Source organism: Nannobrachium achirus (assembly GCF_963921795.1).
Source record: "Nannobrachium achirus genome assembly, chromosome: 20".
Lineage (NCBI taxonomy): Eukaryota > Metazoa > Chordata > Actinopteri > Myctophiformes > Myctophidae > Nannobrachium > Nannobrachium achirus.
Window position 1 is genome coordinate 33,805,466 of NC_137827.1, and position 18,425 is coordinate 33,823,890.

General features: G+C 41.6%; 1 protein-coding gene across 2 annotated transcripts in view; it reads left to right on the top strand.

Annotated features, from left to right (window-relative positions):
• Nucleotides 1–18,425, top strand: part of mideasb (mitotic deacetylase associated SANT domain protein b) — a 31,874-nt gene that overhangs the window by 11,257 nt on the left and 2,192 nt on the right. For both annotated transcript variants that reach the window (XM_080751209.1, XM_080751210.1), the window contains exons 4-12: nucleotides 1,288–1,627; nucleotides 2,068–2,134; nucleotides 3,636–3,778; nucleotides 4,122–4,225; nucleotides 8,294–8,369; nucleotides 9,765–9,853; nucleotides 10,818–10,961; nucleotides 11,548–11,670; nucleotides 13,383–13,588. In XM_080751209.1, the coding sequence (XP_080607335.1) occupies nucleotides 1,288–1,627; nucleotides 2,068–2,134; nucleotides 3,636–3,778; nucleotides 4,122–4,225; nucleotides 8,294–8,369; nucleotides 9,765–9,853; nucleotides 10,818–10,961; nucleotides 11,548–11,670; nucleotides 13,383–13,588 (1,292 nt within the window). The remainder of the gene's footprint in view (nucleotides 1–1,287; nucleotides 1,628–2,067; nucleotides 2,135–3,635; nucleotides 3,779–4,121; nucleotides 4,226–8,293; nucleotides 8,370–9,764; nucleotides 9,854–10,817; nucleotides 10,962–11,547; nucleotides 11,671–13,382; nucleotides 13,589–18,425) is intronic.

Consider the following 18,425-nt stretch of genomic DNA (forward strand, 5'->3'; position numbering starts at 1 on the left):
TCCTATAATCTTTGCCACCATCTCCATCCTTCCTTTTTTTTTTACTCAGCTTCCCTCTCACGATCAACCGCACCCCACCGCAGTATGTTCCTGAACCCCCCTGCCCCCATTTCAGCCCCCCACCCTTTGTCCCCTGCTCTCTTTCAGCTGAGGTAGATTTAGTGAACTGGATGCCCTGTCCCAGATCAGGCAGATTAACAGGATTTAACCATACTACAGGATAGAGTGGCCAATGCGGTACATTATTGTATGTAGTACTGTATTGAGATATCTCATTCTCTCAAGGATTTCCCTGGATAAATAATCCAGGGAATGCAGATTTAAGAGTGTGAAGAGTGTGTCAACTTCTTTGTTGAGAGAGAGGGAGAGTGTGTGTGAGTGTGTGTGTGTGTGTGTGTGTGTGTGTGTGTGTGTGTGTGTGTGTGTGTGTGTGTGTGTGTGTGTGTGTGTGTGTGTGTGTGTGTGTGTGTGTGTGTGTGTGTGCGCGCGGCTGTGCGTGTGTGTGTGTGGCTGTGCGTGTGTGTATTACATATATAATGACATGCAATACTTTGTATTGTAGCTATATGCATCAGTGAACAACAGTGTATTTTAGGGGTGTAACGATATAGTAACTGTATCGAAATATCGTTTTTAACTTAAAAAATCGAAGTAGATCGAAATGAAAACAGCTAAAATCGAATCGCATCGTTTTATTTTGTATCGTATCGAATCGGCAATGCAAAGAATCGATTGTATCGATACTACCTACTTGTGCATTGCATTTAGCATTTTTAAGAAGATAAATTTAAAAGGAGGGGTTTAATTACTTTTCCTTTCCATATAGCTACACTGGTCTATGGATAAATGTGTGTAATCTCTGGGTTCATGTCAAGGTGCATGTTTGTCAATATACAATGTCCATGTATTTGGCACATAATCGCTGTGTTTACTTATTTATATCCATAATAATACATGTTTCCCTTAAAAACCTGCACTATCCACACCTTTCACACAGATTAAATTTCTTTGCTAAATAGTTACTATATCGATTTTAAATAATTAAATCGAATCGTATCGTATCACCATGAATTAACCAATATCGTCCATGTATCGTATCGTCAACCATGTATCGTGATATGTATCGAATCGCTATTAAAATGTATCGTTACACCCCTAGTGTATTTACATTTAACATTATAGTCTGCTGTCTACAGCGACTCATGTAAATAAAACAAAAAACTGCCGAAAACACATTTTTAATCAATGTCCAAAACAAAACCCTGACATCACTGGTCCTCTCCACAGAACGGTGGGACAGAGGGCGAGAAAGAAGACGACGGCAAGAAGTCCAAGCGCCGACCGCGGCCCGAGCCTCTCTTCATCCCGCCCCCTAAACCCGGCACCTTCATCGCTCCGCCCGTCTACTCCTCCATCACTCCTTACCAGAGCCACCTGCGCTCCCCGGTCCGCCTGGCCGACAACCCCCTCACCATGCCCCCTTACACCCCGCCGCCCATCCTCAGCCCTGTCCGCGAGGGCTCCGGTCTCTACTTCTCCACCTTCCTGTCTTCTGCTGCTGCCAGCAGCCAGGGTCTGCCTCCGCCCGCCACTCCCAAGTCAGCCACACGCAGCCTGCTACGCTCCAGTGAGTCTAAAAAAAGACCTCCGGTCTTCCTGGATCTAGATCTGCATTGTTCACTTGCTGACATCTTAGCCTATGGAAGTTGAATCATAATTTAACAATCACTGGAAACAATTATTTCCCCCTACCAATGAATATCATATCTAGACAGGAATATACCGGTAAATGTTCATTATTTCACGGAGCAGTAATCTAATGACTAACTAGAAAAATCTGCATCCATAGCTTAGTGTTACAAGTAAATGGCTTATGCATATTGATTTGCTCAGAATATTTGTCTGTATAGTTTGAAAATGGAGCTCTAACTGAATGTCGTACTCCCCCTCAAAGCCATCTTGTACCTGTAATAGTTATATGTAGATTAATGTAGCCTTGAGACCACTGTTGAGAAGCAACATGGTTTGATGATATTACTGAGTGGATTTCTTCCCCTGCTCCTTTAGACAGCTGTGACATCACGCCTCCAATCCTATCAGCCATGGGCGAGGCCACTCCAGTCAGCATAGAGCCGTGAGTACTCTGCAAGTCTGCATATCCACATTACCCTCCACCAAACCCTCCTCTGTTTACAAAAGCCCAGAGCTGTGGAATTGGTCTGTCATTCTTCTGTGAAATGAATTGTGAAATAGTGAAACTTGCAGTAGCATTGCTATGAATCATCAGCTCTGCAAGCGGTTTCTCAAACTATACACCCTGGGATCAAGACTCTAGTCTTGAAAGGAGTCCCGCACATTAATGAATAACGGTGACCTCCGAAAAACCATAACCCGCCCTCTCAAAGAAGCCTGCGCTCTACCACTGTTGCCTCTGGTATCTCCTTCCTTGGCAAGCATCTAGCTACCGTATATGCACTGACATTTTCCCTCTATTCTCTCCCCCTTCGATAAAAAGTGCCTCTTGTCAGAACAGGCCCCCGTTATTAACTACTGAATGAAAGCCTTAAAAGCTGACTCAGCCTCAACTCTAGCTAGTGCCACAACTGTCTGTGTGTCTGCCCCCAATGATAGCATGGACATTTGTTGGGAAAGTTGCGATGGCAGAAGATTCCAGTGGGCTTGAAAGGAACAGAGATGGATCCCATTGGATCTGACCCAGATAGAGTCGATTTATCTTGGTCTTTTTTTTAAACCAGGAAACTCAGTGTGCTGGGTTGGGGAAAGGGACTGGGAGAAACCAGGATGCATTGTGGGAGCCGTTCACTGACTGGTACCAGCTGTTGAGCAGTCAGGCGGGGACAAGAAGCAGCCAGCGCCACATAAATCAGGCTTTCAGCCCGGGCCTGCTGCTGCTCCCAAACATGCACCCATCCATAGAGGCTTAGCTTACCCTAGCCCACCCACTCACCCTGGGGGTAGGCTGCCAGAATACACATATATATACTCTGCAGGCTCTGAGGCCTGAGAGGGGCAAGGGAGGGTGGGAGGAAAGGAACATCCTTGGATAGGAATAGTCTGCCAACATGATGCAACATGATTACAGCTTATTTTCCATTTCCAGTTTCCATTTTAGCTCTGAATTGTCTGCTTTTAAATGACTTGTGATTGCATAATCACAGAGCCAACTTATACTTGAGTCCGTATTCATAAGGATTATTCAGAATGCATGTTTGTTTATTGATTCAAAATTCACAGTTGACATTTATGTCTCAGAACTAAATATGAAAGCAAACGATAAAACCTTGTAGACTTACCAGTACATTAACCACAGACCTTTCTGCATAACAAAAAGTTAATTTGGCTTTAGCTTATTGTTCTACATCCCCATTTGACTATTTCTCTCATGACTCACCAGGTTTGGTTGGCTCGTCCATTTGAACCCATTCAGAAAGTGGATTCTTGTTTTTTTTTTCTAAACATAAAACAGAAACAGTTTGCCCTGAACTATATTACCATGTCCTATCTCAATCCGAATCATAGAGTCGTCATTACTCTAATAATAATTTCCCGGTGAGTCACAATTTCACTTTCAGCTAAACTTCCACACCGTCACTCATTGATGTCATGTCCCCCAGGCGGATCAATATTGGGCCTCGGTACCAGGCAGAGATTCCAGAGCAGAGGCATCGATCAGATGTCCATCTGGACCGGCACAAGGCTGAACTGGTCTGGGCTCCACTACATGACCTTGAGGAAAAAACAGACTTCCGGCAGAAGGGTAAATCCTCTGCTTCCCTTCTCTACGCTCTCTTTCCTGTCTCAAATCTATTATCGAATAATTCAGAAATGCAGTAAAATCTCCAAACCAAACATTTCCTTTTTTGTTTAGTTTCATGTTTGGATGATGTTTAAGGCCTTGATCTCCAACTCCAATTTAATTTAGCAGAGATGCATGTACATCCACTCAGGACATTGCTGCACTATTCATCACATCTATAAGTGCTTTGTTACGTTCTTCTGTAGTCATGCTTTTTGTGTTTGTCTCTCTCTCTCTCTCTCTCTATTTCTCTCTCTCTCTCTCTCTCTCTCTCTGTATCTCTCTCCCCTCTACTCTATCTCAGTGGAGGACCTTATGCACCTAGCCTGCTCAAGTGCAATGAATGGCGGCGGTACAAACCAGGAGTTAGCGCTTCATTGTCTGTACGAGTGCAGTGGTGATATCATGGTAAGCATTACGGGAAATGGACAAACTTTTAGATAAGGACTGATTATAGTCTATTGACCCACACAATATAAACAAATAATTTAAATAATTATATATGATAATAATTTCCAATTTGCGTGTCATAACATGAACATTGACTTATTCAGCTCTCAGGCTGTTATGTGGGGCTCCAACTGCTTCTTCGTTTTTGTTGTGGTTGAAGATTTTCTTTCCATGTTCCCGCTGGTCTTGATATAAAATGTCTTGATATTATCATGGGCCTTTGATGTATTTACGATAGGCATTACAGGGCAAAAATCGTATTGTTTTAGTTTGAACAGCAGTGAACACAGTGATCAACTGTGCTGCTATTTGTGTAGTTTCACTGATCTTAAAACATCTGCTAAGGTTTCTTATAGGAGTGATGTTCTGTCATCACTGAATCAGTGGAAATATCTGCACTTTTGATCGCTTTGAATAGTACAATCATAGGTCCTTCCGCAAATGTACGTATATTGTTACATCCCTCGTTACTCTAAATGGAAATTTAGCTGGTACAGTTATGAGGGAATAATACATTCTTAAAACCAGCACACTATTTTTCCACCATTAATTGAGACAAAACCTGGCAGGATTTCAGTACAAAATGGCAGTGATCCATATACTGTAACAGTGTGCAAGTTTACTGTTTCACTAAAATACCTTTTGACCAAGTACCTACCCTAGATTTAACTACCCTGTATTTATGTTGTTTACAATGTCTCAGTTGGACTTTGGCAGCTTTGTAATACAAATATACTGTATGTTGATGTAGCTAACCCATGATAACCCAAAAGGTTTCAATTCAGTGAATCCACAATTGATAGAATTCACTTGGAGCTTTTGTATCAAAAGAAGATTAGCACAATGCACCTTATACAGGCCTCATCTGTGAGCCTTTTAATACAAAGGAAACGAGTTTTACCTAGAGTTTCAGTGAAACTCTGTGGCATACTGAGATTCTGGGCTTGTCATTCACTGTAAATAGGTGAACATTCTGCAAAAATGGCAGGTTTACAAGCTCCCGCCTTGAGTCTTGCAACTAGATCTTGCTATTTTCGAGACTTTGAGTAGAGGGGGTAAAGGGAGCGGACCTAGTATAGAGCCCTGGGGGACCCCTAACAACAACATATATGGTTTAAGTGGTTAAGAAGTGCACACCAGCTGCACAGTCTGGGCAGCTGTGGTGCAACGGGGACTATTGGGTTTGCACTGGTAGCCATGTTTTCCCGGACGGTTTGACTTGTTTTGTTATCCGATATTCTCAACGCTGTCCCCAGCACACACAAGAAAGCTCCCTCTCTGTCTGAACACTGCTGAGTAAAGGGCAGGGTTTGTATTCACTCGGTCTCGTTTCATCCAAGCTGGCAAGGGGCAAGAGTTCAGTCTGTAAGGAGGGCGGGTGGATATGCGAGCAATGTCAAACTATTTAGGTTTGTTTTTGTGGCACTTAGGCTTTGTTTATTGTCTATCCAAAACCTTTCTTTGTGACTGATGCTGACATTTCTTTGCCAGGTCTTGCTTCAATAGGTGTTTTCTTTCTTTCTTTCTTTCTTGTTCATCACATGGTTACCATCTGGTTAATAAACATCAACTTCAAAAAATATATATCAGGGAAACTAATAGGATTAGCAAGGAATGCGTACAAACAAAATAACAAGCATTTCTCTGTGCAAGGTCTATGTGATATAATTCTGCTTAGTCTACAGGGTTTCCTATGAATATTTATGACTAGGAGTTAGCCAAAGGTTCAGTGTGTGCAATGCTGTTCTGTACTCTGGGCTAAATGTCAGTAATCAGACAAAAACATCTATTATAAATATACATCAAGAAATTGCTTTCAGAAATGTCACACGTATATATATACACTTTATACTTTATATAGCCTACTCTTGCATTCGCTTGAGTCGTGTGTTTTCCAACCTACTAAAGTGGTCAAACAGGCATGTCAGTATAATCAGTATGTCGGTATTACAGCACACTCTGCCGTGTTCCAGTAAAATATGCCTTATCAACACAAATATTTCTCCACTGATAGAAATGAACAATAAGACTGACATTCCATGTGCCAGTCAGATGGGGTAATGTTAGATCCATGAGGGGTAAAGTTTAATCAGTAGGTAAATGGCAGAGCTCTGCAAAGTCTTATTCTTGACCACAGTATTCTCGAGCCAATAATAAACAATAAAGAGTACTCGCTGGTGTAGCATACCTTAACTGAATTAAAAAGAAGTTGTGTTCTAAGGACTGCTGGATGCAGAGAGACTTCAAGTTCCTTTAATTGCACAAAGCCTTAAAATGGTAGCACTTTAGTAATAAAAAGCAATGTTTAAGTAGCGTGCAGAATGCTGGGGTACTGGTTGTCTGTAAGCAGCTTGTTATCTCCTCTCCTACACCTGTCGTCATCCTCACTTATAGGCTTTGCAGTAGTCTCTCAGACTGGTGCGAGTCAAACCAAAACATAATACCTTAGTTCAGCAAGTTCATTCATATGTGCTTCATATAACCTCATCACTGATACTTCCTAGATCAGTGCTTCTATTATGAAATCCCTAATTCAGGGGTCTTCAACAGGTTTCCGGGACCCCCAGAGGGCCCTCAGAGTTACTACAGGGGGGCCGCCAAATGTTTTGCCAAAAATAGCAAGATACATTTTTCATCAGAAAATAAACATCAACATGAATCCAACACAACACTGATGAGTCTAAAAGGAACACACCAAAAAAGTAATTGCTGTCGGGGTCCTTGGTATTCAATTCATCAACATATAAAGTAGCATTAAAAACATTCAGTATCATCACAAGTATATAAATGTACAGAGTAGGGGGGAAAAGCTGGGGTCAACAAGTCTAGGAAATCTATAAAAAAGTTGAATGTGCAACACAATACATGCATTATACTTATAATATAAGTCTTATATAGTGGGGTCCCTGCTTCATCTCTCTCTCAGCTATGGGGTCATTGGGTTGAAAAACATTGAAGACCCCTCATCCTAATGTATACAAGCCATGATGATCCACTGTAAAAGCCCCCTGATTAGAGCACTGTGTTTTTGTGGTAGTGGTTGTTGGTTGCAGGCCTTAGCAACCAGCAACTGGTCCAGAGTTGTTAAGGAAACTGTGTGGGGGTGTGTGTGTGTGAGGTGGGGGTGGGGTCTGTCAAAGCTCCCACTCTTCTGCAGTCGACAGCCTCACTGTTGTCTTTCTTGCATCCACACACTGTCAAGACAAAATAGCTTTTATAAGAATGTTAAAGTTGTCCCTTATCGCAACAGTGCCCTTTTTCAGTGATTATAAAATATAGTTAAATATATACGTTAGGGATGGGACGATTATTGTGACAAAAGAAATCGCGATTTACGATATTATCGCGATCATCAAAATCCATTGTCCTGTGGCGGTACATTTGCAATCGGCTATTCTTTGGCAAAGAGAGTTGGTAGAGAGTGAAAAAAAGACGTATCAAGACGTATCAAGTACGTGTAAAGTACCTTTTACCAACTTTAGTGGGTTTAAGTGGTACCGGCGGATATGCAGCTCGGCAAATAAAACGTGAATTGATCCCAGTGCATGACGGAGGACGATGTCAGGATACATTTAATCTCCACGATACGATTATCGTGAGTGTTTTTTATCAGATAAACGATAATATGGCGTATCGTCCCATCCCTAATATATGTATGTATTGTATGTATTGTATGTATTGTATGTATTGTATGTATGTATTTATTGTACGTACGTACGTACGCGCTGTATGTATGTATGTTGGTACAGAGTGTTCACAGTACTAGCATGAAACCTCATGCCCTACATATAGTTACCAGTCGCTTTGCTCAGCATCCGTTTGACAGCATTGCAGACTGGTGCTTTACAAGCTCATAAACTCGGGCTGGAGTGCCTGTTAGTCCAATCAGATGACTTGGCTGCAACTGCCCATTACATAAAGACTCATAAGGCACATAATGGAGTTATTGCAGTGTAGTTTGTGTGCAGTTTCTGTACAGTTTCATTGTGATGAAAACTGACATTATGCATGCGTTTGCTTTCTCAGGCTGCCCTGTCTCTCCTAATGCTGAAGAACCCCATATTCCCAAAGCCTCATCATTTATCAGAATACCACTACTCAGGTATGTAAGCAGCCAGCCACTGTACCTTATATTGATTGATCACTTCTAATGAAATATTATGTGTAAGGGGAGTATGTATAAGTACAGTATGCATATGTATTGTATCGTTATTGGATGAAAAACATGTTCTAAAACCATAACTTTTTAAAGTTGAAATGAATGTTCAGATGGATCCAATGTAGTTATTATATAGTCACAAGCTCTTAATACTTCATTGGCTAAATATTTGTAAAATAAAAACGTTCAACTTGCCTAGCCTATTTTGGGTAGGTCTTAAAAAAAAATAATAATAATAATAATAATAGCGATGTGGTGCGTTGTGGGCTTTTAGATCAACAATCTTTTCTACTTCTATGCGACACTGTCATACAGCAAAGTACAAAATATTGCATTAATTTATAAAACAATTATAAATAGATGAAACGTGGAGACATAAGGCTTCTTTCCGACAGCAACAATATAATGTTTGTGTACGGTGTGTGTAAAAAGTGTTGACTACATATGGGCACGTCGAATAACGTCCGAGAGGTTGTCAGTCACAGAAGAGCAGATGGAGTTAGTTGACTTCCAAACAGTTTCCTGCTAATGTCTAAACTTGAAGACACTGCTTATGTTCTAAGCAGCAGACCCCACCCACCTGGTACAGCAAACATGTTAAAACAAACAGAAATGTCTTTGCAAATACTCTTTAACCCAAGGCTGATCCCTGTGTCACTTCACGCATGTCTCTGCATGTGTGTGTGTGTGTGTGTGTGTGTGTGTGTGTGTGTTATTACTTAATCTTGTGTGGTGTTATTATTTAATCGTGGGTGGGTGTGTTCTGTTCCTTATCTAGTTCTTGTGCTGCCCTCCTACATTGCAACCCCCTCCTGTTACCCTGTATCTGTACAAAAGCAACTGCAGCAGCGAGAGTACAGCTGGGGTGCCAGGGGTGGTAGGAGACAGCTTGTGTGGGCAGGGAGGACAGTAGGCTTTGGTGTGACGATGAGGAATGGAGGGGACATTGGGGCGGTGACTGGAGGATTGTCAGGGTCACCACGATGAGGGATGGATAGGAGGAAATAGAGAGCGAGGGAGACAAAGAGAGAGCGAGAAAGGGAGGGGTGGGTGGGTTTCCAGCATGTGGTTAATCCCAAGCAGAAAACAGGAGAGCCTTTGTTTATCCAGCCATGTGCACGTCGTCTGTGTGTGTGTGTGTATATGTGAGAGTGGGGGGTAATCGGGGTCTGCACATGCTTGGGAGGAGCTGACACACTTGGACCGGTCAAGTTTTTCTAACGCCAAACTAATGCAGTTTCTCTCTACTCTCTCCTCTCTCTTCCTCTCCATCTGTCTCTCTGTCACACTCTCTCTCTCTCTCTCTCTCTCTCCTGTGTGTGTCTCTCTGTCCCTCAGGATCTGACAGCTGGACCCCAGCTGAGAGACGCCAATTTAACAAAGGCATCACAACCTACAAGAAGGATTTCTTCATGGTGCAGAAATTGGTATGAGTGTGGCCCGAGGAGGGGGGAAAATATTGACCATAGACTGCAGTAGTAAGCCACCAAGTCTGTCAGCTGACATGTTGTTTAGCCTATGTGTTTGTTTCTGCAAGGACAAATGGCTGATGAAAGATAGATGGGTGCAGTACAGGAAGGTTATGTTTTGTCAACCAATGTCCAGTTCATCCCAGAACTTGCCATGGACTTGGGCTGTATTCTATCCAACCTACAAAGATGTCTTGTTTGGGAACTAAAGGTTGGACACATGGACTGAGGGACCAACTAAAATGGAATAGGAAGTAGTGTTTGCTTCCTGCTAAATTCTATGGTACAATAGTCACACATACTAGAATTTAGCTGGTGATTAGTGCAAGTTCCCTACCCTGTAGATTATAAACACATTATCAAGTTTACACTGGGGTAGCAGACTGCTTAAAACGGCCACCTAATGGGTTTGCTGATTTGAAGAGCATGGGAGACTGTTGGGTATTTTCACAAGCCATCATGCTCTGTAATAGAGGCAGAATGTGAAAACGGGTTGCCGTTTAAAGGCTTTATCCTGTTTATTAAACAAGTCAATGGATTAAAGACTTCTAGCCATTATTCATGTCCTTGAAGGGACTTTGATGTTAAGAAAAAAAGAAAAAAACGTTTTCTTTGTGAGGCACACTGGCTAGCTCTGGTGGCCAATGAGTAGAAGACTGCCCTTGTTCTGGACAGCTCCCAGATGTGAATGTATATGTGTGTAATGTATACATTATATCATCGCTGTCATGTTGCTTATAAAACATGTTCAGTAAACCTTCCTTGGGTACATGATGTAAAAGAAGAAAAGGCTACTTAATCTGTGTGAATGTGCAAGCAAAAATCCACTGAATGTGTTTTTTGTGTGTGTGTAATTATATACACTGTATAATGAATGAGAGATGTTCTTTTGAACTGAATAGTAACGATTGTTTGTTCACAGGTGAGCACTAAGACAGTGTCTCAGTGTGTGGAGTTTTACTACACCTATAAGAAGCACGTGAAGATCGGTCGCAGCGGCACGCTGCAGTACGGCGAGGCGGAGGTCCCAGAGTCCAGGACCACCGAAGAGGACCTGGACCACAAGGTCAGTCCTCCTCAGCCAATCACATTCCCTGGAACTAAATATTTTGAGATTGGGGTCTGTGGCCAAATACATATCATTTTGGGGGTCCTTCACATGAAAAGGTTTGAGCACCACTGACATAGTAGTCTCTCAAGAACAGACTAACTGAGCTCCAGTTAAGTGAAAAGGACCTTTTCTTTGACGATGGCTAGCCAGATTGCTGACATAGAAACACTAGAAGGATTCAAAAGACACTTATAGAATCGGGTCAAAATTGTTTTTTTCCCCCCAAAAATAGCAGATATACAATATTAGCCAAAGTCAATCACAGAGATTCATCTGTAGGTTGCCTTTTTAATGTTTGTTATTATTATTGCTATTTTCTTGCTTTTACTTATGCATTATTGTCATTATGTGTGAAGCACTCGTGCTGTGTTTTGGTGTTTTGTTCTTTGCCTGCTTTGTTTTTATGTGAAGCACTCTGTGTTGCAGTCTCTGCATGAAGGGTGCTATATAAATAAAGTGTATTATTATCATTAATAAAATATGTTTGTATATATTATTTTATCCAATCTGCTAATTCCACTGTGCTTCCTCGGCCCAACAGGGTTCTCAGAGGTTAGAGTGTCGGCGGGTGGAGGAGGACAGCAGGAAGTGGGAGGGATCAGCTGACAGGAAGCCCGAAGTCTGTCCCAACAGAGTGACACAGAACCTGCAGGCCACGGAGAATGTGAGTGGGAGGGCATGTGGAATGAATATATGAATGCTTCTACATATCGTTGTTGTCGGGGTGGAAACCTTGTATATCCAAAACCGTTCGTTTTGTATTTATCATTTTGAAAATGAACTAAACTGGTGAAAACAGCCGATCTACAAGCACACAACTGTTGTGTGCTTGTAGATCTGCTGTTTTCACTACTTTTGTGTGACGGCCTTGTATGAAGAAGCAGGGCTTTACTTTGCGAAAAACGTACAAATTTGAAACTTGGGAGATACAAGGTTTCTGCCCGACAGTAACGATATGGTGATATGATAAATGGATTGGATAGAATATTAAATGAATGTATCACACCATAAATGTTGTCAAAATATTGGCTATTAGACACACTTAAACGTTTCTTTCAACCGGATGCTTATTGCAAGGGACATGATATAAAAGTGTGTGTGAAGTTGTTAAGCATACCGCAATGCTGGATATTCATTCCTCTATCTCTAATAAGGGGAGTCTTTTTGGGATCCCCTTATATGTTTTGATAAGTACCATGGTTTTAATCTGTTCCTGTCTATGCTTGATACTGGTATTGTATATGCCTCGTTCTGCACATGAATGATGCTTCATTTTGCAACAAATCCATCCATGTCCTTGTCTGGTCAAAACCAGCCTGCTTTAGGCCTGACCTCTCTGCCATGCTGAACCCAGTCTGACTCAACAAGAATGTCCCAGTAAAGAGAGGTCATAGGTTTGCTGCCCTCTACTGGTCGTTATTAGTAGTGGTGTTTTGGGCTGCCTTCCTGTATTGTGTAACCTCAACATGTCTGTCAGCAAACAATGACTCGTCAAGAAACCTTTATCCCATTTTTCTGATTGCGCTTGAACTCGATTAGCGTCCATAATAAGGTGTTGACAAAAGTGCTCAGCTTCTTAGTTGATTTGGCTCGTCAGCTGTGCCCCATTTCAGCTGACCTTGTGATTTGATTGTTGAACCAGTGTCAGTCTAACCATAAGCAGTATTGGCAGTAGGTTTTAATATGGCTCGTGTTAGTTTGGGAATTTTAGCTGGACTCGGCATGTATATACTTGTATATCACTTATATATCTAATATATCTATATATCACTAACTTCTTGCACTTGCACTTGCATTATCAAAACAATTATGTATTCTAACATAACCTTTACAGGATGCAATTGTTGCGCAACTACATTTTTTTTTACATTTATATGATTGACCCTTATGTGTTATACACCAGTGGTTCTCAACCTGTGGGTCGGGACCCCCAGAGGGGTCCCCAAATTAGATGTTTAGCTAAATGTTAACGTTGTTTTCTCACTCAACAGTAAACAAACCAACATAAAGTTGAAGTGTATACAGGGTATCTGCACATTTCTAAAACGACAATTTAAGGACTTAAAGACCTTTTTAGTACCTCTGGTCAAAAATTTTCCAAATTGTCAAATATTAGAGGCTGAAATTGTGAAAATAGCAGATCTACATGCTCACAACGCCTCGCAACTATTTTCACAATGGAATAGATCGAGTCAAACCAAATGTCATACTAATTCCAAGTGCTTCTGTAGGGCGGGGGGGTCCCCACTTAAAATATGATTATTTTAGGGGTCCCCAGTTAAAATATGATTATTTTGGGGGTCACGGCCTGAAAAGGTTGAGAACCACTGTTATACACAATACAATTTAAACTAAGTTTCACTCTTATGTGTGCAGGCTGGAGCGTTGCTGGTTCGGAAAGGCCAAGAGGACGTAGGGAGGGACCAGCCTCTTTCGCGGGTCATCCAACCTCCTCAACCTCCTCAACCTCCTCAACCCCCACCTCCCAGCTCCATACCCAAAGCACGCAAGCCCGGCCCACCTGCGGCCACTAAAGCCCCTGCCAACCAAGAGGGAGAGTTCCCCTGCAAGAAATGTGGCAGGTCAGTGTTTGAATCACACGCTATATGCAAAATTCTGTTCTGTTATTTTAAATCAGGAGTGACAGAAAAATACACAGAGTTAAAATAACAGTATGGTTTTCACTGTGTAGACACCAAGTTCTACTTAATATAATTAAGTTACACAAAACATGAGTCTCTCTCCTTAAATTAATGATAATTAAACAAATAAATTACGTATGGAAAGAATACAGCTATGGACTACTATAAAGGCATCCAAAACTGGATGTTGTCTTTGGATACGTACTCGAACATTTCAAAATGAGTACAGCTTTATTAAATCCAAAATATGACTGTTTATCATTTGACAACTTTCTTTTACATGAAAAAACCTTACACAATATAGCTGCAATGTTCAAGAGATCAGTAAATGTCAGTTTGTGGTTTAATTGCCTCCAAATAGTCGGATCTTAATGTTATCCCACCATCTATACTATAATTTTGCGAATGTCTGAGTGAGTGAGTGAGTGAGTGAGTGAGTGTCTGTCTGTAACAGCGTTTCTCCTCAGTGGCTGGAGCAATTGATCTGAAATCGCATCACCATTAGCATATGAACACACCTGACATAACTGTGAAGCCCGTTTGTCACTTTCACAAATCATATGCTGTATATTAGCATTTTTATGGTGTATCTACTATCTATTCTGCATCTAGCATGAGGCATGAGTGTGTGTGTGTGGGGGGGGGGGTACACAGTATCGGTACACAGTATCTCTATAGACATTAAACAAAACAGGTATTTCTTACATTGATGCTCCTACATATTATCATGCAAGCTTTACTTTCCATCCCTCATATACTGTGTGCACAGTGCACATCCCATAACCCACACACTGCACATCATTTAGGAGCTCATATCTTTGAACGGGTAGGGCTAGTTTATTATGACACAGCACCAGAAAATCGCAATGCATAACTTGCTTTCATTGTGCAATGTGTGCATTAGGGAAGGTTAAATAAATCAGTAATATTGAATTTCCTCTCTATCTATTGCTGTACAGGGATTTGTCTTGGAAGCATTTGTCCAAAGATATTGTTCCAGAGTTGGTAACATAATATGAAAATATACAGATATACTATGCATACATTCAGCATTCAATCTCAGGATGCTCAGAGGAAGCAAGCATGCATTTGAGCACTGAGTCAGCATTCATGCAACAGAGTAGGCTATTTGAGATTTGAGGCAGCATGCATGCAACAGTGCATTTGAGCACTGAGTCAGCAGTCCTGCAACAGTGCATTTGAGCACTGAGTCAGCAGTCCTGCAACAGTGCTTTTTAAGCAGCAGATTTTGATAGTTGCGCTGAGTGAGTGCACAGTAAACGTCTTAGTCCATTAATCCATTTATCCTACAGTACGTTACATTTGGTTACATTTGTACCCTCTCCAGAGCTAAATGAACTCTGAGAATTTGACTGTGCAGGGTGGAATTGCATGCCATACATTGTGAACATAGTGTGGCACAGACAGTGTTCCTTTCACTTGAGTGGTGTAGCATTCAAGACGTGAGGAGCTTATATAACACGTGGGCAAGCAGCCATGTGTGCTATTGTCTTATATATGCAACGGTTTTAAGAGCTGTGTCCACAGAACACGTTTTTTGAGCTGCCAGCACTTTTTGCATTTATATGGCAGGGGTCTTCAAAGGGGGGGGTCCTCAGAGTTACTACAGGGGGTCCTCCAAATCTTTGAGTGATGATAGAAACTTTTGTTCTTCTTTTTTATATTAACCACATGAACACTACAGTTGTGAGCGTTGTGAGCTTGTAAATCGGCTATTTTTGGCAAAGAGGTTTGGTGTAAAGGGGAAAAAGAGCAGACTAAGTACATAGTGAAAGGTCAACTTCTTTATATTGACAGTTCAAGTGGTTAAATATCTGAAAACTAAAATTGACATGAATCCAAAATACACTGAGGATTGTGCTGTCAAACAATTATACTATATGAAATCTATGAAAAGGTTGTGGGGGGTCCCTGCTTCATCTCTCTCTCAACTAAGGGGTTAAAAACGTCCTGAAAACGTTGAAGACCCCTGTTCTATGGTAAAGACCATAGAACAGCTAGATGTGTTTCAACACTCTCAGCGTCTGATTCTTTTAGCGAAGCGCCCTGGGTTCCTAAAGTAGAAAATATTTCAACTTTTGGAGAGTAGCGCCGCTCATCCATGTCACTTTCCTATGCAAAGAGTTGGAGTGACACCAACCACAAGCAGCAAACATTGAGCAGTAGCGTCTCGCTGACGGTGCATGTGTAGAGCTCTGGACATGATTTCCAAAGTTCTCCGCTGCTCAAAAAAGGCTTTGTGTGTCAGCTGGGTCCTGGCTAATGGGGATCTGAATAAACATAACATCTCACTGTGGTCCTGTTGCTTAGGGGACTCTGTTTACTTATGCAAAACTAACCTTCCTAATGCAATAGGACACGCTAAGTGTGGCTAATTGCTGGGATTGCATGCGATGTAGGAAATTCACTTTTAATCCACTGACCATACCAGTTGTGGGATTCTAAAACTCTCGAGTGGCTTTTTCCTCCTTTATTCACAATTTATGATTGAGTACAGTACGTTAGTACAATAGAAAGCAACCTCAGGATAATATCTTGTTGTCATAGTGACTTGTAGAGTTGACAAGTTACCAACCATGGCTGATATCTATGAGTGTTTGGCAGGTGTTTGGTATAATAGGTCAATATTAATCAATTAATAACCAATCCCTATTTTGGGCATGTCATTAGAGCCGAAAGTTTTCAAAATAATTCAAAAAGTAATAAGAAAATAATCCATAGATGCAGCCCTAGTTTGGTATAATATTCCCTTAGTAAAAGCTTATAAGCTCATAATTAGAGACAGAAGGGGTGAGCAGCAGGTACTAGTGACACTCTTCCTCCCTTTGGACACAGTGTCACTAAATAGCACCAAGTAGGGCTGGGCGATTATCTGAAAATATCGTTGCTGTTGGGCTTAAACCTCTTATCTCCATATTTGTTACCTTTTGTGTTTTATCATTAATTAACCCCCTACTTGATCATACTACAACGTCACACAAAAGCATCAAAAGTAGCAGATCTGCAAGCTCGAAACGCAGCTCAAAACGCAGCTTGTCGGTCTGATACTTTTGATATTTCTGAATTTGAATTCTGGAAAGTAACAGTTTTGGACATGTGAGGTTTCTACCCGACAGAGACGATATATTGAAATCAATATTTTAGAAAAAAATCACCGACTTATTTTAGGTCATGTAGGCTAATTTAACACATATGGTGCCAACCCCGAGTTTCCCGAGTTTGTATTGGTACCAACGCTGTGCCAACCCCGAGTTTCCCGAGTTTGGGCCGTTTTTGAAGGTTTTTTTTTTTTTTTTTTTTTTTTCAATTCTTTTTTTTTCAAAAATGTTTTTTGGACCTCCAGAAATGTGTTAGGCATGATCGCGATCGCGAAATTGCACGTTTAACCCCCATACCAACCCATTCTTTCAAACATGGCAGCCATGTTTGTTTACATCTGAAGAAAACATAATGGCTGATAAATCATGAATGCCTGAACGGATTTCCAAGCGGATTTTTTTGTTTGAAAGCTGTGAACAGTGGGCACACACGTGGTGCATCATCTAGGCATGGGCGTGCACGATTCGTGCACTATAAATTACATGGAAGTCTATGGAGACCATGGCATCGTGGGACATTGAAGAGAAAAAATCATGGCACCAAAAAAGTTAATAATCAAATCATTTTTTTAATATGTCAATGAATCGATATGATCAAAATCCTGACTTCACTCCTACCCCTGTGTCACAAAAGTTGAAAACGATTGTGATATTGACTCGAGGTCATATCCCCCAGCCCTAGCAGGCAGCCGGTGCTACTAGTGACACCTAGTGACACTGTTCCACCGCTTGGACAAGGTGTCCGTGAATAGCGCCAAGTGTCTCTTGGTTGTGCTTGTGTGTGTGTTTGAGCAGGACACAATAATACCTGCCTGACTTGCTCTGATTAACTAGCTAGCTCTCCCATAGCAACGCCAGGCCTGTTATTGCCAGCCGTCTCCTAGCAACTGAATCACAGAGCAGATATGGCACGCCGTGCCCCCTGCCAATGCAACTCTGCCCAGCGACTGTACATGATCTGAACACGCCTCCTTATCTTGATGTACTGCTCGTGGTGTGTTCACACAATTCTTATTTATTTATTTTGCGCATTTTATGATTTATTTCAGATAGGTCAGTGTTGTAGGGGGTTGGATTCAAACCTAGGTCCTCGCTCTCACTAGGAGCGTACGGTCTGTGCACCAACTGGCTGAGCCACCGGATTCCAAACGAGAAAAGATTCCAAACCAACTTATATAATATAATATGCAACAGTGAGACTAAAGGCCTGTCCATAGTATCTCCGAAATGTTCGGTGAGTTGGACTTTCCAACGTGCACATTTCCGAACTCTCATTCGGTCTAATGCTTCTCAGAAGTCGCGAGTGACGTCATTTTGTAGTCGAACCGGACCTTTTGACCGAAAAGGGTGGTTTCGGTCAAAGTATGGACAGGCCTTTACTCGTCTCTCATGTAGGTAGTTATCTGGTCAGAGTAGATTCATTCCATTCCTCAAGGCCCCCTGTCCCTTCCACCCTTCCAGGAAGTTAATTGCATTCACACTTCAAACTCCAGCCTCCAACACTTAGTTTCCCTCCATGGTACCCAGAGCCAGCCAACCACTAAATGACTTAGCAAGCCCACACTGACCTTTAACCCATCAAGGCCGGGAATGAGTCTGTCGATTTAGATTTTAACCACTTTAACCATTCTTTTATGCTTTAACTATTATAAAAATAG